This window comes from Leptonychotes weddellii, chromosome 7, assembly GCF_054177405.1.
Source record: "Leptonychotes weddellii isolate Sample4059 chromosome 7, ASM5417740v2, whole genome shotgun sequence".
NCBI lineage: Eukaryota > Metazoa > Chordata > Mammalia > Carnivora > Phocidae > Leptonychotes > Leptonychotes weddellii.
In genome coordinates this window covers 38,036,996-38,059,751 of record NC_138375.1, presented here as the reverse complement: position 1 = coordinate 38,059,751, position 22,756 = coordinate 38,036,996, and the positions used below count along the sequence as shown (strand labels likewise).

Below are 22,756 nucleotides of genomic sequence, written 5' to 3'. Positions count from 1 at the left end.
GTTTGGAAATAACCAGAATACTCAATTGAGATTGGTCAAATGCTGGTCCATCAATACAATACATACTTACAGGTTTACGTTAAAAATGATTCTTTGGGGTGCCTGGGTGGCTCAGGCATTAAGCGTCTGCCTTCAGCTCAGGTCATGATCCCAGCATCCTGGGATAGAGATCCCGCATCGGGCTCCCTGCTCTGCGGGAAGCCTGCTTCTCCCTCTCCCACTCCCCCTGCTTGTGTTCCCTCTCTCCCTGTGTCTTTGTCAAATAAATAAAATCTTTAAATAAAAATAAATAAATAAAATTAAAAAAAATGATTCTTTGGGGGGAAACTGGGTGGCTCAGTTGGTTAAGTGTCCAGATTCTTTATCTCAGGGTTGTGAGTTCAAGCCCTATGTTGGACTCCACCCTGGGCATGGAGCCTACTTAAAAAATAATAAATAAATAAATAAAATTTAAAAAATGATTCTTTGGAAGATTATTTAGTTATATGTGTTAAAAAACAAAATTCAACCCAGTAAATTTGAAGATCTAATTGGCTTTATTAAATGACTCATGAATTGGGCAGCATCTCATCTACCAAGCAGAGGGCAGCTCTGAACAAAATGGAAGGCTTTTATAGGAACGAGGGTGGGGCAAGAAAATTACAAGCAAAAGAAAAGATTGTTTCAGGAGGTATCACCTTCCCTGAGGGGGAGGGGGAGGGGTCTTATTATACAGATTACCTCATGGTCCTTTGGGAGATAGAGGAGGTCCAAGAGACAGCTTATCTCCTTGGTGGTGGTCATAAAATTCCTGACTGACGGGTTAAGACTTAACATTTCTGAGGGAGGTTGAAATTACAATTGGGTTAGGTATTAAATCCTGCTCTACTGACTTGGCGACTTAACTCAAGAGAGGCTATTTTGGGCCTGCAGTTTTCCTTTTAACCTATGGAAATGTGTCCAACAAATTATTAAGTGAAAAAAAAAAAAACAGGTCTCAAAACTGAATGTGCATTATGGCTACTTGTTGTAAATTTTAAGGAATAAAATTAAATATATGTATACACATATTTGATAGATATATATACATCTAACACACACATACAATATGCATAGAAAAGGACTGGATATTTATACACAGCAAAATGTTAACATTTGGTGATTATTTTGTTTTCTTTTTTTTCTGATTTATCTAAATTTTCTAAATCTTTCAAATGAATATTTGTCACTTATTAAAGTTTTCTTTTGGGTGCCTGGGTGGCTCAGTCGGTTAAGCGTCTGCCTTTGGCTCGGGTCATGATCCCAGGATCTTGGGATCAAGTCCCACATCCCACATCAGGCTCCCTGCTCCGTGGGGAGCCTGCTTCTCCCTCTGCCCCTCCCCTGGCCTGTGCGCTCTCTCTCTCTCTCTCTCAAGTAAATAAATAAAATCTTTCAAAAAAATAAAGCTTTTTAAATTTATTTATTTAGAGAGCACACGTAGGGGTAGGCCTGATGCAGGGCGGATCTCATGAACCTGAGATCATGACCTGACCTGAAATCAACAGCCAGAGGTTTAACCAACTGAGCCACCCAGATGCCCCAAATATTTGTCACTTATATGAAAAAGAACAGTAAACATTTTATATGTATATATGATTATTAAAAAGTCATTGGGTAGGGGCACCTGAGTGGCTCAGTCGTTAAGCGTCTGCCTTCAGCTCAGGTCATGATCCCAGGGTCCTGGGATCGAGCCCCGCATCGGGCTCCCTGCTCAGCGGGAAGCCTGCTTCTCCCTCTCCCACTTCCCCTGCTTGTGTTCCCTCTCTTGCTGTGTCTCTCTCTGTCAAATAAATAAATAAAAATCTTAAAAAAAAAGTCACTGGGTAGCATACAATGGAACTTATCAATTTTCAGGATCTTGAAGCCACATGGGTGAAAAGCATAAATAACTTCAAAGAATGAAGTTAACTGAAATAAATTTATGGCTAATGACTCCATCAAAAGTAAGAAATGTTCACAGAATGTCTCAAATGTGGTTGAAGTAGCTATCGTAGGTAGCTATCACAGACAGGTACTTCATAGGTATCATAAGTGCAGCAACCCACTTTTACAAAACCTCATGAACAATTCCGAGGGGGAAAAGAAGAACTGAGACAAGAAAGGGACACAGAAATTTCTGTCATTATCAAGGACTGGAAAAGAGACTAAATGGGTTATCACTCTGATCCAACAGGACATTTCTGATGGTCTTCTTTTCAATTACTCCACTAACTCACTTATCTGATACTGATTGTGCACAAGGCAGTATAACAATTGAACAACACCTAAGACAGTGTTTGACAGCTTCTAAGACATTCCATTTTTTCTATTTATTTGTACTAAACAACTCTGAGATGGGCAGACCACCATTGTTTTCATTTTCCTCCTTACAGCATCTGTCTATAATTGTTGTGCTTGTCTTTATCATTTTACTCAAAATGCACTCTGGTTACCATTGATCTTTCCTTGGGTAAATACTGTGGCTTTACAAAAATGTTTTCAATTCATCTTGACCTCTCTATGAACATAGAAGTAATCACTAGGGCATGATTGTCCCAATTTTCATTCTACTCCTTTTTCTAATTCCTTTGGTTAGAGGTTGGGGTTCTAGTCCTTTTTTTGCCACTAAGGCTGGTGTGATCTTGGACAAGCCTCTTGTGTCCTACAACTGATATGTGTGAAGCCACTCTGTACATTGCAAAGCATTTAAAAATATGATTATTGAAGTAGATGATCTCTAAATTTCCCTCAAGGTCTAAAATTTTTAGTTTATATTTTTAGTGAATTCATGTGATCCAAGAATTGCATTTTGGCACATTTTAGAAGTCTCCTTCCATTACACCAAAGCTGCTGCTGATTCAATAAGTACAGAATGATTTAATAGTAGCACCAAAAACAGTTAATTCTTCAGTTGCTGAGGTTGAAAATTACCAGAAATGATGCATGATTTTAAGGAAAAGACTGAGTCATAGTCAACACCTAAAAACTTTATTTTCTATGTTAACCACCCCCTAACTTTTGCCCTTCTAAAATCTGACAAATTTAAATCTTTTTTTTTTTTTGACAAATTTAAATCTTAAGATGGAAGCAACTGAAATCACATGGTATGCTCTCACACAGCACTTTTTTTTAAAGATTCTTATTTATTTATTTGACAGGGAGAGACACAGCGAGAGAGAGAACATAAGCAGGGGGAGTGGGAGAGGGAGAAGCAGGCTTTTCACGGAGCAGAGAGCCTGATGCGGGGCTCGCTCCCAGGACCCTGGGATCATGACCTGAGCTGAAGGCAGACGCTTAACATCTGAGCCACCCAGGCGCCCCCTCATACAGCGTTTTGGGGCATTTTGCTGGATATTGTCAGTGTTGGAATAGTGACTACAACAGGCAGGAAACAAATGAGGAGGTTCATCACATATACACATAAAATCATCGTCAAATGTCAGAGTTGGAAGGACTTCTAAAACTCATTTAGACTGGTGGGTCCTGGAGTGTTTGATTTCAAAAGCTTATAAAAGTTCAAAATAAACAGCAACAACAAGAGGAGGGCAAACGTAAAAATGTGTTTTTAACTTTGACAAATAAGGATACCAACAAAAGAACAAAACAACCATCTTCCATCAGCACCATTTTATAAAAAAGGTCACTTTAATGACATGTGTAGGACGATAAAATCTCAGAATAAAGTACAATTTGAAATTAAATAAATGAAGGGGCACCGGGGTGGCTCAGTTGTTAACCATCTGCCTTCAGCTCAGGCCATGATCCTAGGGTCCTGGGATCGAGCCCCACATCGAGCTCCCTGCTCATCTAGGAGCCTGCTTCTCCCTCTCTCCCTGACTCTCCCTCTGCCCCTCCCTCTGCTTGTGCTCTCTGTCAAATAAATAAATAAAATCTCAAAAAAAAAAAAAAGAAATTAATGAAGAAAAATGCATTATACTGCTCTTATTTTTCTAAAATCTTTATGGAAAACTGTGAGACTTGCCCCTGTCCATACACAGACCTTTGGGAATCCCTAATCTAGTCCATTCCATGCACACCTTTACCCCCCCATCCCATCTCCCACAATGCAGCAATTGCATCCTCACCACACCAAAAAATCCCTTTAAATGTATCCCCCACCCACTGTGGGGAACTCCTCAAGCTGTGGAATCCATTAAATTTTGGAGTCTGTGGTAGAAAATCAGCAGAAGAGCTGCTGTCTCTGGGAACTTCAAGATGCTTACACTTGGCTTTTTTTTTTTAAGACCAGAATCTAACTGCAGAGAATTTTAAGTAGGCCAAACGTGCCTTAGAGTCACTAAACGAAAATGTCTAATAGTGCTGATTTGGGAGTCAGGCAGCCTGGGTTTTGATGGTGCATCAAAACTCCATTCTAAACCTTAGGGGATCTGTTTTCACATTCAACACATCTGGATTAGAGCTTTATGAATAGAAGTATTTAAATCGGAATTAGAGTAACATGGAGGAATTTTAGTTAAGATTATCTTTCGGGCTGAATTCCATTACTAATTACTTGATCAGCTTTCAAAGTTGTAGTTAAGTCTACATTTTTTTCCATTTCCATTTTAATGAAATTATTTTGAGAGATTCCGTTTAAATTTTTACAACTGAGGTTTGATTCATACTACAGATGATAGCATCAACTACAGAGCTTTCTTTTGTGATCACTACTACCAAGCTGTTTCCTCAGGTCAAATTTTGTCACCTAAAATGTGGCCAAGATTTGATTTTTTAAATCAATTTTTAGTAAAAAAAATTACTGTATAAAGGTTTACAACAACTTTAACGTTTACTTCTTTAAACGTTATCGATTTATTTTGTAATAGTTATTTCCATCCTGTGTTTTTTGGGTCAGCGCTGCAGTTTTCAACATGACCAAGACATGATTATGGAGGGTTTTTTGCGGGGGGTGGGGTGGGTGGAATAAACCTCTACGGTGCAGTTTTTTCAGGGTTGTAAATTCTATTCTCTGTTGACTCATCCGCCAATAAAATTATGAATCGGGTATTAGGGTTTTTTCCCCCTGGGGACCAAATGTATCAGTGGAGCAACAACACAAAGGCATAAGATAATTCTGCTTTCCCTCTTTTCCCTTCCCGTAAAACGAGATTCTCCAACACTCCCTAGAGCGCAGAATCCTAATTCTTAAGACTTCATCAGTTACACTCTGCTAAAACCCGGAGCCCTGGCCAAACCTAGCCCGGCCAGGGCTGCTTTTCTCTTCCTCTCCACCAGAGGCGATAGCCTCTCGCAAAACAGAATTGGGCTGGAACAGGCCGGTCTGAGGGAGTGGCCCAGGGAAAGATCAAAGGTTAAAAATCGCCTCAAAGAGCAAAGGTCAAAACTCTCAAGGAAGCCAGAAGTTCCCATCCTCCACGAAGAATGAAGGTGACTCCGCCCTAACATGCTCTCGGGGCCCGATGTCGCGCGGCCTTTCAGAGACCAGGCGGGTCCGACGTGACTAACAGGTAGCTTGATCCGAACAGCGAACAACCGGAAATGGAAGTGAGCCCCGGGCGGGGGTGAGGAGAGGCCACCGCACGCCTGCGCAATCAGCAGGGTTACAGTACGCATGCGTATTTGGGCGATGACGGGGTGACGCTCGGAGCGTGGGCCGCGACTCTCACGGATCCGGTTCCGCCCTCCCTCTCGTTGCCGACCCTCCGGGGCTAGCGCCCGAGATCCCTTTCCCAGAGTGCTCTGCGCCGTGAAGAAGCGGCTCCCGGGGACTGGGGGCATTTTGTGTTGGCTGGTGCCGGAGTAACAAGATGGCGGCGTCGGCGGAGTGACAGGGGTCCCTCTGGGCGGGAGCCGGCGGCAGTGGTGGCAGCGGTATCGCCGCCCTAAACCACCGCGCCCCTTTTCCAGCCCGCGACGTCGCCGTGAAAGCGAGCCAGCGGCGGCCGCCCAAAAACAAGTGGCCCAGCCTTGTAACCGAGGGAACCCACTCACAAACTGCGGCCTGGCGAAAAGAAGCCTGATTGAGCGGCGGTGATCAGGTTCCCTTCGGCCGATTCTGGGCCCTGTAACGCCTTGAAAGAGCCACCGTTTTTCGTTTCCTGCCGCCCCCCTCCGCAGCCTTGTTCCGCGGACGAGCCCCTGAGGCCTCAGTCCTCCCCTCAGAGGTGTCGGGGCTTGGCCCCAGCCTCCATCTAAATCTCTCAGGATGGCGAGCAGCAGCGGCTCCAAGGCCGAATTCATTGTCGGAGGAAAATATAAACTGGTACGGAAGATCGGGTCTGGCTCCTTCGGGGACATTTATTTGGCGATCAACATTACCAACGGCGAGGTAATCACCCGGGGTGGGGTTCACGACCACGCTGCGCCAGTCCTCACCCCCTGCCCCAATCCCCAAAGTGCTGGGGCTTTTCCCTATCACAGGCACGTACTGGGGAGGGGAGTCCAGAGAGGGAGCCAGTTTCCCTGGCTTTAGGAGCCTCCCCCGCTCTCTTTCCCTAAAAGGCAAAGAACCCGATAGAAGGGTTGGGAGAACCTATGAAGTTTCCCAGCTTGTTAAAAATGTACCTTAATCGAACTTTTTAAGCTGTCGTTTTAAGGCGAGATCGGCAAAATCGTATTTCTCTAATCCCCATGTTTCCCCCACTATATGGATTTATTCTACTGGGGTTCTTGCTTTCGATCGTCAGTTTCCTTCAAAATCTCTCATTACGTTTTCTGGATGAATCATTTTCCTGCACCTTCGAGGACGTGCCGATTTCGTCATTACCCCCTGAAGAGGCCTTTGAGGCTGGTTGCCTCGTTTTATAATTACAAAGAGAGCTTTCTCTTCTGAGCCTCTCACTTCACCTTCTAGTCTCGAGTTGGAGCTTTGCTAATGTCTCCCCTCCTCTCCCAAGTGACATTGAATTCTTAGGGATGTTGATGCCATCATCCCCTCTCTCCCCTGCAGGAAGTGGCAGTGAAGCTAGAATCTCAGAAGGCCAGGCATCCCCAGTTGCTGTACGAGAGCAAACTCTATAAGATTCTTCAAGGTGGGGTGGGCATCCCCCACATACGGTAAGACCCCGTGAGCAAACAGGCGGTGCGCCGAGGGAAGTACGGCATGAGGGAAATGGGTAGAGGAAGGCAATAGCACCAGCTGATTCGGGCCTTGGTATCTGAGTTACCTGGGTTTACTATAGCCGGTGGTTTCCTGAGAACCGTAAGACACCACAGTCACTGAGTAAATTTTTAGTTTGCCAACTTCGTTTAGAATTTCAGTTTGTTACACTGCTCCATTTAGCTTCCCTCATTCTTCTCTCGAGGCTTTCATTTGCAGTTAAGTTAGGCGAGTCATCTTTGATCCCTACGCGGCTTGTCTGCTGCTTTCTTTACGCCGACACCTCTGATGTTCTTAGGTTTATCCAGTGAAGTGGATTTGAAGGTGCCAAGTGACCGGGTTCGGCCAGTTCGGGTTGCTATTGGAGTTGGCTTGGGAAATGGCTGCTCTTTTGTTGTGTTTTTGTTCCAACATGTCTTCCTCCTCCGCTTAGAAAATGGCGGAACGACGTGACTCAACCGCATATTCCTGCCCTTTCCTAGGCTTGGGTTCACAAGTTACTCTTCCTTGCTTCCCCCTTTAGCAGCTCTGAGTGGATTAAACCTTTGAAAAGCCAAGAATAAAGGTGCGGGCGGCGGTGGGGTTCAAGGAAGGAGATGGCATAATGACAGTCTGTTTGTGATCCCTGCAGCAGATGCGACATGAAATGAAATTATACTATGCAAAATCCCTCACAGTCCCTTTGTAAGTGTTAATTATTCTTTCATGAAGGATAATGTTGGCTACATTTCAGCTTGTGTACTAAATTTTGTAATGGCAAAGGCAGTCTGACCACTACTGTGTTGAAATTGACTCAAATCAGTTGTATTAAAAAGAAAGGTTAATCTCGTAACCACAGTGTGATGAGTAACTTTAACCTGTTGAGTTACTTGATCGGTAACTCCTCACATCAGGGAAATTGTGGCCTTTTGGGGGGATGGGATATTGGTGAAGGCAAACAGCAATAGTAATCAGGATAAAAGATGACCACATAAAGACATTGGATATTTTAAATGGTTAACTTTAAAGGTTGTGTTTGACTTTGAGATTAAAAAGCATCTTCCTGGAGTAGAGGCTAAAATGTAGTGTAAAGCCAAGCCATGTTTCAACACGTAAAAATAACATTTGTAAAAAAGAACCAGAGACAGTTAAGAATTAAGTGGAGTGATAGTTAACGTAATTTCTTTTTCTTTTCCAGTTTATATTCCTTAAATCTTGAATTAAGTACTGAATTGCATACATTAATTCAGCTGTGGAAGCAACCCAAGTAATACTATCCTTAAAAAAAATCTCCAGTGCTGATAGATGTTTTTAACGGAGAAGTTGAATGATAAAATATTCTCTTGGTTGTGAGAGATAAATTATTTAGAAGAAACTTCCAGGTTTATTTTGTAAGGTAGATTAATGTGAAATCCAAGATGATGGGAGATTTTAAATGATTCCTATCCGCCCCGCCCTCCAAAAACCTCCTGCTGGGAAAATGAATGTTACTCTGGAAGAATGAAAAAAAATTTTTTTAAAGAATGAAAGTCTTTATTAAAATGTCTAGCTTTTTATTTCCTCAAAATAAAAAGTCCATTGCATTAGCCAAAAAATTTAAAACGGCTTTCCTTTTGCCTTTAAACATATCTCTCCACCCCTGGCCCCCCCGATTTGCTTTCTGTACTGTAGTTTTTCTTAGAATTACACATAAAATGCAATCATACAGTATGAGGTCATTTGTGTCTGACTTCTCTCACCATAATGCTTTTGAGATTCATCCATGTTGGGAGGTTTTAGAAATTTCACAAATTATGTTGAATTTAATGTATTAGAAATAATTTTCAAAAAGCATTAAGCATCTGGCATTTTCATTGCTAAACCCTTTTATCTGGTAGCTTTTATTTAAAGGCAGTGCTGATAACAGACCAACAAGAGCCATAGGTAATATACTGAATAAGCACATGAATAAATGAAATTAACTTGTGAGCCCGGAATAACAGGCATCTATTATAAGATGTTGAGTGCAGAGAGTTGTAGTTGTTAACTGGGTGGAGCTAAAGAGAGATTAACCTGGCTTTCAAATTAACGCTTCCTGGGAGAAGAGATGGGATTTCAGGATCCGGATGTAAGGAAGAAAGCTTGGTTGAACTGGTTGGGGAGGGCATCCAAGAATACAGTGTGGCTTCTGGGAGTAGTCTCTAATCAGAAGGTAGTAATTGGATGAGGGTGGGGAAAGAGTAAATTTGTTTTAGGAGTGGTGGAGTCTGGTACATAGAAACAATAGTGGTTCATTGGTTGTAAAGTGTGAGAGAACTGTTTTTCTACTGAAGTGAAAAGGGTAGAAAGACTTTACATAAGCATTCTTTATTTGGGTGGCAACGTCTTCCCATCCCCTCAGTTTGTTCCCCACTATTTCCACATCACCTATATATAGCATACAGGTAAATATTTGGTAAATATTGAACTATTTTGACTTTAGTTTATTGAGATTTAATGAAGCAGTCTATGTGTTATCCATTGTTTTAGATGGATGTAAATATATTTAGATTTGGGATGCCTGGCTGGCTCAGTTGGTAGAGCATGCAGCTCTTGATCTTGGGGTCATGAGTTCAAGCCCCATGTTGGGTGAAGAGATTACTTTTAAAAAACAATTTGGATTTTGCTGTAATTACACTTAATTCCATCTTCTCCCCTGCACTCCAAACCCCTTGAATTTACTAAGATACTTTCGGATATCCTAAAACAAGGGCCGAAAATGATCTAGCCCACATAGCCGACCTGACTCATTTTTACTTGGTAAGGGATCTGTTGTTAATGCAGAAGCATGGCATTCAGGGTAAAGAGCGGAATGAGGTAGGGTTTAGTCTCCATGTTTTTAAGAAACTAGGGTCATTCTTTAGTTAAGAAACTGAAATCGTTAATTGACTTCTGGAAGCTCATTAAAAATTATTTCTGTTACAATCTTCTTTATCTTTGTGGTACTCAGTTTGAATCGAAATAATGTGATCTCTAAAGAAGCACTTATGATACCAAGCTCTAGGTCTATCATGTGGTATTGACAATGATCTTGGGTCAGTCAGTCCTTTAACCTCTTTGGGTCTATCAGTTAGTTTGCTCATCTGTGAAATGCAAAGAGGATTTTACCATGTTAGTAATTTTCTAATTCTTTTGGAATAGGAAAGAAGAATACTGGACAGAAAAGTTTAGGGTTTCCTACTCTTCTAGAAAAAGTTTTGCATACTGAGCTTTCAGGTAGGGTTTTATTTGAACAGAGTTCCCTGGTTAAATAAGTCACCTGCCTCGTTGGATCTTAGAACTTCTAGCTCTGAAATTTTGAGACTTCTTTTTGGATGATGGTAGCTAGAAAGCATTTCATCACAGTTTGATGTTAGGTCTAGATCTTATCTGACTCTTAGTACAGAGACCCCTCTCAAGACTCTTAAAAATGCCATCTGCATCAGATAAACTGTCAGTTACCATTTAAAAGGAAGTAAATTAATGGAATATATTTTTATAGGGAAATGAATAGAGAAGATGGGAGGGGCATGGGAGAATTGTTGCCTTGTTTTCAACCACTTTTTTGCCCTCTCTGAATGGCAAGTATTACAGAAGATATTTATAAAGTACTAGTTAATCCTTACTCTTCAGTGTTAAAAGCAGCTTAAATTTTAATCTTAGCTTTTTGGCACTGAGCATATGTCTTGCAAATAAGTTCTAATGCTGTTATCAGAGAACAAAGATGACATCTGCACTGGATACGTCTTTATTTATTACAGATTACTGGGTGCATGAGAAATGTGATTTTTAACTCGTAGAAACTGAATCTCTCTATATATACTACTATATATACATACGTATTATATGCATACAGAGTATACTAAAGGTGCTTTATATCGGTTTATAATGGATTTCTAGTTGCGGAATAATGTAATGATGCTTAAGTAGCATTTGTGAGCTAAATGAAACCTGAATACAGCCTAATATCTCACAAATTAGATTACTGAGTCTCTGAAGGGTTACTAGAGTCTCCTAACTCCTAATTTTTCTGAGCCATTTCCACCTTTATGTCAAGGTCAGCATGCCTGCTCACAAACCCCACACCTTTTCATTTGATGCTACAGAGCCATACTATGCCTCCTTCACTTTATGGCATTTGGCCTCATTCAGAGAAAGTGAAAACCTCTTCTATAAATGTAAGTAACTTTATTTGACAGAGAGAGAGCAAGAGCAGGAGCACAAGCAGGGGGAGTGGGAGAGGGAGAGCAGGCTTCCTGCAGAGCAGGGAGCCCGATGAAGGGCTCGATCCCAGGACTCTGGGATCGTGACCTGAGCCGAAGGCAGACGCTTAACAACTGAGCCACCCAGGTGCCCCATAAGTAACTTACTGTTTGTGTTATTATTTAACTAGATGCTTATAAATTTTTTTTTTTAAAGATTTTACTTGTTTATTTGACAGGGAGAGACACAGCGAGAGAGGGAACACAAGCAGGGGGAGTAGGAGAAGGAGAAGCAGGCTTCCCATTGAGCAGGGAGCCTGATGTGGGGTTCGATCCCAGGACCCTGGGATCATGACCTGAGCCGAAGGCAGAGGCTTAATGACTGAGCCACCCAGGCGCCCCTAAAAAGATCCATTTACTTTAGAGAGAGAGCAGGGAGGGGCAGAGGGAGAGGGAGAGAATGAGAATCCCAGTTAGACTCCCTGTTGAGCGGGAAGCCTAATGTGAGGCTCAGTCTCAACCACAAAGCCATGACCCGAGCTGAAACAAAGAGTCGGACACCTGACTGAGCCACCCAGGTGCCACCCCTTAATAGTTTTCAAAATATAAGTGAATACCTAGTTAAAATGATGGGTTTTTTTTTTTTTTTTTTAATTTTATTTATTTATTTGACAGAGAGCGAGAGCAGAAATACAAGCAGGGGGAACGGGAGAGGGAGAAGCAGGCTTCCCACCAAGCAGGGAGCCCGATGCGGGGCTTGATCCCAGGACCCTAGGACCATGACCCAAGCCGAAGGCAGACGCTCAACCGACTGAGCCACCCAGGTGCCCCAAAATGATGGGTTTTGTTATTGTATTTGTTTCTAAAACAATCTCAGGTGGCTCTTGAAATTTAAATGACCAGTAGTCACATAGCATGGATGTGTTTTAATTTTTTTTTTAAATGATATGTGATTTATATACAGTGAAATGCACAGCTTTCAGTGTGCCATCAAATGAATTTTGACAAATGTATACAGTGATATAGCCCACGCTCCCTACTGAGATAAAGAATATTTGATTTTTTTGAATACAGCTAGTCCATGGTAAGCTACATTTTGTGGCAAGATAGGTTTTATTTATTTATTTTTAAGTTGGTCTTTTGGATCATATTTACATATTTATTTTTCTGGATATGATGTTGATTTGCCTGTATGCAAGACTATAGGTTAATAATGTTTTTATCACCATGAAGTACACTATACAACTTGCCTAATAAAATGATCAGGTGGGGTGGTGAACAGTGAGTAGCAATTGAGATCTTTGCCTCATTCTCCTTTGAAGAACAGGAATACTCCCTTTTCCTTGCCTGAAAGTCCTCAGTGGGGTATGTTTTAATGGGGACTTTGGAAGTGTACAAAAAGATTCAGCTGGAGAGTACATTCTGATCCTCAATTTAAAAGGAAATGGAAAGAGCATTATATGAGAGTCAAAAGTTAGGGATCCTTCTGCGATGTCATGTAGATTTGAACCTAGAATGAATTCTGTAATTTGTAATGTCAGCTTTCATTTATAAAAGGGATTTCATAAGATTAATTAGGTCTTAAGAGTTTTTTTTAATAAGATTTTATTTATTTGACAGAGATTGCACAAGCTGGTTGGGGGGGGAGCGGGAGAGGGCGAAGCAAGTTCCCCATGGAGCAGGAAGCCCTGGGATCATGACCTGAGCTGAAGGGAGACCCTTAACCAACTGAGCCACCCAAGTGCCCCTTAAGAGTTTTATTTTTTTAATGCATTATGTAAGTTGATGAGATCAGAGGCACCTGGGTGGCTCAGTCGGTTAAGCATCTGCCTTCGGCTCAGGTCATGATCTTGGGGTCCTGGGATCGAGCCCTGCGTCAGGCTCTCTGCTCAGCTGGGAGTCTGCCTCTCCCTCTCCCTCTGTGCTCTCTCCCACTCTCTCTCAAATGAACAAAATCTTTTTTTTTTTTAAGATTTTATTTATTAGAGAGGACGAGCAAAAGCAGGAGGGGCAACAGGCGGAGGAGGAGAAGCAGGCTCTCCGCAGAGCAGGGAGCCGATGTGGGGCTCAATCCCAGGGCTCTGGGATCATGACCTGAGCCGAAGGCAGACGCTTAACCAACTGAGCCACCTAGGTGCCCCTCAAATAAATAGAATCTTAAAAAAAAAATTGATGATATCAGTAGGATAAACTATGGCTCTTTCATTCTCTGATATGGTAATAATTTGTTCTAACTTTAATGTATAATTGCCTTTTATTATGTTAGTACATACTACTGAAATAAGTGAGTAGTTGGTTGAATACAGTGTGGCTAAACATTCATTTTTCCATGTATGTGCAAGAAAGAAAAGTAGAATTGACCATTATTCAGACATTGCACATGGTCTTAATCATTACAACAATCCTGTAAGTTGGGGTTTCCTATAAAGTGAGAGTCAGAGTAGTTAATTTGCCTAAACTCAACACATCCAATGTGTTGTTTAAATAGATCTTACTGCATCTTCAGACTGTGCCAGTGGTTCCCACACTTTGCCCATTGGAATAACATGGAGAAGTTTTAAAAAAAAAATGACACTTGGCTCTTAGTCTTACATATTTTGATTTAATGGGTTTGGGTATACCTTAGGCATCAAGAGTTAAAAAAAAAAAACTCCCCAGGTGATTCTGATACATGGCAGAGTTTAGGAACCATTTTACTGTGCCATATTTCAAGGTTATAATTGTTCTTTCCTGCCCATACCCACCAACTCCCATCTTTTCTAGAACTGCAATTTGGTAGGGCTGGTTTCTTAACTTACCTCCTCCTATGAATTAGGAGGTTAATTCAGGAAATCTATACCAGGAAACATGGCACTGGAAAGTACACTGTAGTCCCATATAATCAAATGCTTTGATTTCTGGAAAGTAACACCAATATTTGAAACCATTTTTGTACTCCCATGTTCCAGATGCATTCCTATAAGAAAGCATTCTAGAAATTCCTTGAGGGAAAGAACCATGTCTTGCTGATAGAGGTATCTTTTGTTTTTTAGCCTAGTGTTGGCTAAAAAGGCACTAATGACTCAATAAAGAAATTCTTTTATTTTCTATTCATTCATTCATTCATTTTTTTAGAGAGTGAGCAAGCAGGGGAGGGGCAGAGGGAGAGAGAATTTTAGGCAGACTCTGTTCAGTGTGGAGCCCAGAGTGGGGCTCCATCTCACGACCTGAGCCGAAACTAAGAGTTGGGCACTTAACTGTGCCACCTAGGCGCCCCTATCAGTGTACATTTACTTTTTAATGGAACCCTATAGAGAGTTTGACTTCTTTTACACATTTATAGAACTTTGGGAGTACCTGATGTATGCGTAGTTCCTAATGGGAATATTTATCATCTCTGTAGTATTTAGTATTTTTTTTTTTTAAAGATTTTATTTATTAATTTGTGAGAGAGAATGAGAGACAGAGACCGCGAGGGGGAGGAGGGTCAGAGGGAGAATCAGACTCCCCGCTGAGCAGGGAGCCCGATGCGGGACTCGATCCCGGGACTCCAGGATCATGACCTGAGCCGAAGGCAGTCGCTTAACCGACTGAGCCACCCAGGCGCCCGTATTTAGTATTTCTCGAGTATTCAGCTGAACTCACTAGCTGGCAGCAAATTTACAAATGGAAATGTGGCTGTACTCGTTCTTTAGCTTTGAAAGCTGGTATAAAAATACTGCCATATCATTAAATGCTAATGTCCATTAATTTCACAGTGAAGGCTTGCTATTGTGGACATTTAGCAGCTTAAGTATCTATTAGCATCTCTTAGTATCTCTTAGTTGTGTTGGCCTTTGGAATTTCTTTTGGTTCTTGTTCATCAACATCAGGAAGTTGCAACTTTTGTACTGGAGATTTTTTTCTTAAGGGAGACAAGATGGTGATAGTGGCTAAGCATACATCATATTTGTCATCCATATGTTTCATTTGTGCCATCATTAAGTGTATAGTAGAGAGGTGTTCAGATTAACCTGAAATTCAGGTTATCCTGTATTTCAGCTCATCTGGAAGCTGCTTTAAGTACTTATTTATTAAATTGGCCTACACTACCAGACTGTTTTGTCCTTAAGGTGACTTTTATGGAAAGGGGAGTGTGAGATTTGATTATAAATTGCTTTGTTAGAAGGTAATAGCATGAAATATTTATAAGTTTTAAGTTTCACATTTTCCAAGTCTTAGTTACATTAGAAGTGTTTAATACGTTGTTCTTGGTAACAACTAAAATAATGAAATTCTTCTAAGGAAACTGGGATTTATACCTTCACATAAATACCATTCTTTTCCATTCCTTTACTATGCTGTTCATTATGTATTTAGGTTAGATTGTTTTCTTTTTGGCTGTTCTTCCTTGATTAAAATTCTTTTTCTTTTTTTTTTTTAAGAGTATTTATTTGAAGGGGGGTGCATTGGGGAGGGGCAGAGGTAAAGAGTCTCAAGCAGACTGCTGAGTGCAGAGCCTGACACGGGGCTCAGTCCTATGACCCTGAGATCACGACCTGAGTTGAAACCAAGAGTTGGCCACCCAACGGACTATGCCACCCAGGTGCTCCTTGATTAAAATTACTCTTACCACTGGGCTCCACTTACTGAAATCCTGGTGTTCCCATTTTTGAACCTCCATAATATTAATACCTTGTATCCCTCCGAGAGAACAGAGTAATGTTAGCTTCTCTTCAAATGAAAGCTCAGATGTTCAAAAGTGTCTTAGAAACTTAATATACTTTACAGTACCTCCTACAGTACTTTCTAGAGGATAAGCAAGTATTTCTTTTATTCAGTCAACAAACCTGTATGAGTGCCTATTATGTGCCAGGCATAGTTAAGATACTGGGCATATTTCAGTGAACAGAAAAAATTTTGTGAGACTTTCATTCTTTTTGAGCACATGCAATGCATCTGGCATATAGTTGTGAATTCATCTCTCTTACAGAAAATTAGGAGGAAAGATGTGTAAATCTCAGACAGTGTGAGGATTTCCTTAACATCAAAGGGATAGTATCCTGAATATAAGCCCTAAATAGTACCCTGAACCATCTAGAGACTGCATTGATCGGTCAGGTCAGTGGGACCCCATTATGCTTCCCTGTGAATACTTATTTCTCAAACATTAACCATGCATAATAATTACCTACAGAGCTTGTTAAGGGTGCCTATAGCACTTACCTGCAGCTTCAGGCACATAGGTACAATAAATATTAAAACAGAGATTGGAGAAACAGATTTTTTTTATTTTTTAAGATTTTGTTTTTGGGACGCCTGGGTGGCTCAGTCAGTTAAGCAGCTGCTTTCATCTCAGATGATAATCCCAGGGTCCTGGGAACAAGTCCTGCATGGGGCTCCTTGTTCAGCAGGGAGCCTGCTTCTCCCTCTGCCTGCCACTCCCCGCTGCTTGTGCACGCGCGCGCTCTCTTTCTGGCAAATAAATCTTAAAAAAAAAAAAATTTTTTTTTTAAGTAATCTCTGTACCCACTGTGGGGCTCAAACTCACAACCCTGAGATCAGAAGTCTCACACACTACTGACCGAGCCAGCCAGCTATCCCTGGAAAAAGATTTTTTTTTTGTAACAGCTTTAAGGAGAAAATTGACATACATAAATCATCACATTTAAAATGTACAATTCATTGGTTTTTAGTGTGTGTACAGAGTTGTGCAACCATCACCATAATCTGATTTTAGAATATTTGTTAACTTGTAAACAAGGAAATAAAGTGATCTTGTTTCACTGTGTCCCAACCATGCTGGCTTCTTTTAAGTTTGTTGTGAATACCAAACTTCAGGCACACTAACTCCCATCCACCCCTTTACCTGGCCATCTTCCATTTTATACTTCCAAGAATTAACCATGCTTCTTCATCAGAAAAGCTTTCCTTAATGACTCTCTCTAAAAGATTGGGTTGCCATCATCTGGACCCTCTCAGCACTGGTCTCTCCTTCCTCACTTCTGTTTGTTTCTTTTTAAGTAAGCACCATGCCCAGTGTGGAGCCCAGTGTGGAGCCCAGTGTGGGGCTTGAATTCAGGACCCTGAGATTGAGACCTGAGCTGAGATCAAGAGTTGGCCACTTAACCAACTGAGCCACCTAGGTGCCGATCACGTGTTTTTTATTTGCATGCGCACACTGCTGTAAGCTATGAGAGCAGTAATTAATTTAGTTTTGTCTTGTTAGATACCATAAATATTGAATGGATCAATAAATAGTACCTTTAGTACTGGATAGTGATGTGGTCATATATAAGGCACATTTTTTGGTTTTGTGTTTTTATAATTTTTTGGATTAAGGAACAGTTATACATCTTTGAAGGCAAACGGCAAGGAACAAGGAGACTAAGGAACTTGAAAATGTTACAGCATTAATTCAAGGCTGTATTGTGATCAAAGGATTAGTAGTAGCAGTTTTGGAGGATTAGGATGAAGAAGGAAAGCAGATTATTTTAGTTGATGGTAGTATTGCTGAATAAAACATATATTTGTTACCCAACTCTCAGATTTTACTCTGTGGTCTCTTCACCTTAAAAAATTAATTTTGAGGATGGGGGATAAGTGATGGGGATTAAAGAGTGCATTTACCATGATGAGTAATGTATAGAATTGTTGAATCATATATTGTACACCTGAACCTAATATCACACTGTATGTTAACTGACTGGAATTAAAATTAAAAACTTAATTAAAAAAATACAAAAAAATTGGTTTCGATGGGCGCCTGGGTAGCTCAGTCGTTAAGTATCTGCCTTCAGCTCAGGTCATGATCCCGGGGTGCTGGGATTGAGCCCCGCATCGGGCTCCCTGCTTGGTGGGAAGCGTGCTTCTCCCTCTCCCCCCCCACCCCCGCTTGTGTTTCTGCTCTCGCTGTGTCTCTGTCAAATAGATAAATAAAATCTTAAAAAAAAAAAAAAAATTGGTTTCAAAGCAGGGATTCTTAACCTGGTAGGGATATAACCTCCCAAGGGGGGATAGGAAAAAAATTACATCTTATCTTTTTTGTTTTCTTTTTTTTTAAGATTTTATTTATTTGAGGTGCCTGGGTAGCTCAGTCGTTAAGTGTCTGCCTTCGGCTCAGGTCATGATCTGGGATCGGGCTCCCTGCTAGGGGAAGCCTGCTTCTCTCTCTCCCCCTGCTTGTGCTCCTGCTCTCGCTCGCTCTCTGTCAAATAAATAAATAAAATCTTTAAAAAAAAAATTTTTTTTTATTTATTTGACAGGGCACAAGCAGGGGGAGCGGCAGGCAGAGGGAGAAGCAGGCTCCCCGCTGAGCCGGGAGCCCGATGTGGGGCTTAATCCCAGGGTTCTGGGATCACCTGGGTTGAAGGCAGGCGCTGAACTGACTGAGCCACCCAGGCGCCCCTACATCTTTATTTTCATGAACTTCTAACTGAATCTAGTAAGATGGTCCCAGACTTAGGATGGTTCAATTTATGGTTTTTAGACTTTATGATGCTGTGAAAGTGGTATGCATTCAGTAGAAACCATACTTTGAATTTGATCTTCTCCCAGGCTGGCATATGTGGTGTGACACTCTCGGGAAGTTGCTGGGCAGCAGCGCTGAGGCAGCTCCCAGTCAGGTGATCATGAGGGTAAACAACTGGTGTATTTACAACCATTCTACTCTGATACAGCCATTCTGTTTTTCCCTTTCAGTACTGTATTTAATAAATTACATGAAATATTGAACACTTTATTATAAAATAGGCTTTGTTAGATGGTTTTGCCCAAATGTAGTCTAATTTAAGTGTTCTAAGTACATTTAAGGTAGGCTAGGCTAAGTAATGATGTTCAGTACATTATGTGTATTAAATGCATTTTTCACGTAGAATATTTTCAGTTTAGGATGGGTTTAACAGGATATAACCCCATGGTAAATTGAGGACAGTCTGTATTTCTATTGTAAATGGAGGCAAGAAATCTTCACTAGTTTAGCAGTACCTCTGGCTTTATCACCAGTAGAAATCACAGATATTTCTCCATAACACATTATTGTTGCAGGTATCTCAGAATATTGTTTACACTCCTAACTGCTTCATAATTAATAGTCCTAATTAGATCTACTCTTTTATCTCATTAATAAAGAACATGTACTTTACTGTATCAAAATTAAGTAATCTTAGTGTGGCTGAATTTCCCTATAATTGTTTTCCTTTATAATGCTATGTATTTTATTCTCTGCATTTAAAATATTCTGAGAAGGAATCTATAGGCTTTATCAGACTACCAAAGGTGGGAGATCTGTGGCACCAAAAAGATTAAGAAATGTTGATGTAGGAGTTACTTCACCTCCACTCCCCAAATCGTTTAGACAAGGTCTGTGGCATTGTGGCTAAATATATTTGATGCAAGGTTGGTCACTCATTTGGTAGGTTCCCAATATTTATTTTCTTTTCTCTTCCTAGCCTTGTTTTAACTCTCAATTACTTACATGCTTGTTAATGCCCTCCCCAGGCATGTGAGATTGTAAAGGTGGGAAAATCAGTTAAAAAAGGTTGAACAGTTTGGGACGCCTGGGTGGCTCAGTCGGTTGAGCATCTGCCTTTGGCTCAGGTCATGATGTCAGGATCCTGGGATCGAGTCCCGCATCGGGCTCCTTGCTCAGCGGGGAGCCTGCCGCTCCCCCTGCTTGTGCTCTCTCTCTCTCTCTTGCTCACTCTCTCTGACAAATAAAATCTTTAAAAAAAAAAAAATAGGTTGAATGGTTTGAAGAAAGATTTAAAAGTTTGAATTAATATATCTAAAATTTCTTGGTATCACATTTATCAGCATTATTACTTTGATTGCCATCCCTACAGCTAAAACTGTGGTCTTTTCTCAGTTACTTTATGTCTAAAACAGTTGTCAGTATGGAGAAATTGTTCTAATCTGTATTTGTGTTTAAAGTTCTAGGTATTCCACAGTGTCTATTAAACCTGATCCTCCACTTCCTTACAGTAGCCAGATTGCATTGAGTGTCTTTTCTTTAGTGAAGATGCCCTGAATTTCAAACCATTTCAGAGGTATTTCTGCAAGTTACAAATCCCAGGGATTATGGATAAAAATTATGTTACTGACCTTTTAAAATCTCAATTGTATTTTTTGCTTTTTATTTTTTAATTTTTTTAAAGTAGGTTTCATGCTGAACGTGGAGCCCATTGGAGGGCTTGAACTCATGACTCTTGAGATCAAGTTGGATGCCTAACTGAGCCACTCAGGCGCCCCTGAATTGTATCTTAAATGTGAAGTTGCAAGAGAAGGAAATAGATTGATGCTCTTAAATTTTTGATGGCAGGAGAAATTAAGTTTAGGTCATTAAATTCTAGGTACCTTGTATTCAGAGTAAAATAGAGGCCACAAATCTAAAGAGCAGTTATGGGCAAGGAAACTTAAGGAAAACAAGAGTTACACAGCAGTCTTGTTTATCAGTAATTAATAGAAAACTAAGAGGTAAACCCATATTAAGTCCTGTTTCTAGTTCTCTTTCAAAAGGGCTGAAGATTTACCCTGAATCAGAATGTGATTGAAACTATCTTGCATTATTGGTTGTTTTCGTAATGAATGCCATTAATAAGATGGAGCAGGGCGCCTGGGTGGCTCAGTTGGTTAGGCGGCTGCCTTCGGCTCAGGTCATGATCCTGGAGTCACAGGGTCGAGTCCCGCGTCGGTCTCCCTGCTCTGGGGGGAGTCTGCTTCTCCCTCTGACCCTCCTCCCTCTCATGCTCTCTGTCTCTCATTCTCTCTCTCTCAAATAAATAAATAAAATCTTAAAAAAAAAAAAAAAAGAAATGGAGCTCAGTAAGTACTGACAGTTTTAGGTTAGAGGTTACAGTGTCGAAGACTCAAGGTCTTAGATGTCTGCAGCTTCCAGAAGTAATCAAACGAATGTAGTACCAGAAGGATTTGAGACTCAAGTATTTAAATTGAGAGTAGAGGGGTTCTGTTGTGGTTGAGAGTACCCTTCTGTTAAAGTCTGGTAATTTAGGAGCTGGGGGGGTGGCGGGGATCAGCTAGATTGTACTAGAACAGATCTTATTTTCTACCCTCATAAAAAGGAACATAAAGATTGGATGATGATGGCTTGGCAAGAAAGTTTGAGAGACAGTGTCTTGAGAATGGAGATGCTATTATAGCACTGATTCAGTGCTCCTGCTTTTTAGTTGTTCAGTGAAGACTTTGATATTAATGACCTAAGGACGGGAGGATAAGCGGCACAGGAAGAAACATGTACCGGTTAAGAATATCACTTGTAAACTTTTATAATTACTTGGCTAATTTGAATCAAAGATGAATAGATGCTTCCTGATGATTTTATACTTGAAGTACAGAGTGGTTTTGTTTTCCTTGTTTTGTTTCCCTTATGTGCCAAATCAAGCACTCCCCAGCCTGTTAGAGCCTCTAATCTGACTTTTCACTCTTTAATTCAGCAAATGTTACTGAGCATTTCCCACGGGTAAGGCATTGTGCTGGATGCCTGGAATATAGAGTTGTGAATAAGACAAATACAGTGGCTGCCCATGTTGTATTAGTCAGGATTCTCCAGAGAACAGAACCAATGGATATTATATAAACAGAAAGACATTTCTTATGAGGCATTGGCTTACCCCTATGGAGGCAAAGAAGTACCAGTTTGAGGTGTGCAAGCTGGAGGCCTAGGAAACCAGTGGTGTAGTTTTGGTCTCAAGTCTAGAGGCCTGAGAACCATAAGCTTGGGTAATGGAGGGCAGAAGATGCATGTCCCAGCTCTAGCTGACGAATTTTCCCTTCCTCTGCTTTTTAGTTTTATTCCCTTTTCTATTCAAGCCCTCCACTTTGGGGAAGGTGATCTTAGTCTGTCATTCAAGTGCTAATCTTGATTCAAGTGCTGATCTCTGGAGACACCTTCACAGACACCCCAAAGTAATGTTTTACCAGCTATCCCATCATCCTTGAGCCCAGTGTGATGCATAAGATTAACCATCACGGGCGCCTGGGTGGCTCAGTTGGTTAAGCGACTGCCTTCGGCTCAGGTCATGATCCTGGAATCCCTGGATCGAGTCCTGCATTGGGCTCCCTGCTCAGCGGGGAGTCTGCTTCTCCCTCTGACCCTCCACCCTCTCATGCTCTCTCTATCTCATTCTCTCTCTCAAATAAATAAATAAAATCTTTTAAAAAAAAAAGATTAACCATCACACCTATCAAACTGATAGTCTGAGGGGAGGACCTACATTAAACAAGTCTTCCATTATTATTGTCCTAGTCATAGAGATGAAACCTATTTGAGTGCTTTAATCTTAACTACATACTTATTATTTGTTTGTTTGAGAGTGAGAGAGCACAAGAAGGGGGCAGCAGGGGAGAGCAGGCTCCCCACTGAGCTCGATCCCAGGACCCTGGGATCATGATCTGAGCCGAAGGCAGATATTTAACCAACTAAACCACCAGGTGCCCTGAACTGCATATTTATGATAATTATTCTGATTTATGGTTCTTGGAAGTCCTTAGGCCTCATAGCAATACTTAAAATATTTCAGTCATTTTATTTCTTTTCTAAGAT

The 22,756-nt window shown here is 41.0% G+C and overlaps 1 protein-coding gene across 8 annotated transcripts in view; it reads left to right on the top strand.

The window, feature by feature from the left end:
- The first annotated feature begins 5,615 nt into the window (after nucleotides 1-5,615).
- The window catches only part of CSNK1A1 (casein kinase 1 alpha 1), a 47,789-nt gene continuing 30,648 nt past the window's right edge, over nucleotides 5,616-22,756 (top strand). For 3 of the 8 annotated variants that reach the window (XR_014146947.1, XR_014146946.1, XM_081826168.1), the window contains exons 1-2: nucleotides 5,628-6,289; nucleotides 6,911-7,017. Coding sequence is in view for 4 of the 8 variants with exons in the window: in XM_081826168.1 (XP_081682294.1) it covers nucleotides 6,167-6,289; nucleotides 6,911-7,017 (230 nt within the window). In the remaining 4 variants the exon portion in view is untranslated. Of the gene's footprint in view, nucleotides 6,290-6,910; nucleotides 7,018-22,756 lie in introns of all 8 variants that reach the window. The other 5 variants (XM_081826170.1, XM_081826171.1, XM_081826169.1 and 2 more) reach the window with 5 other exon arrangements.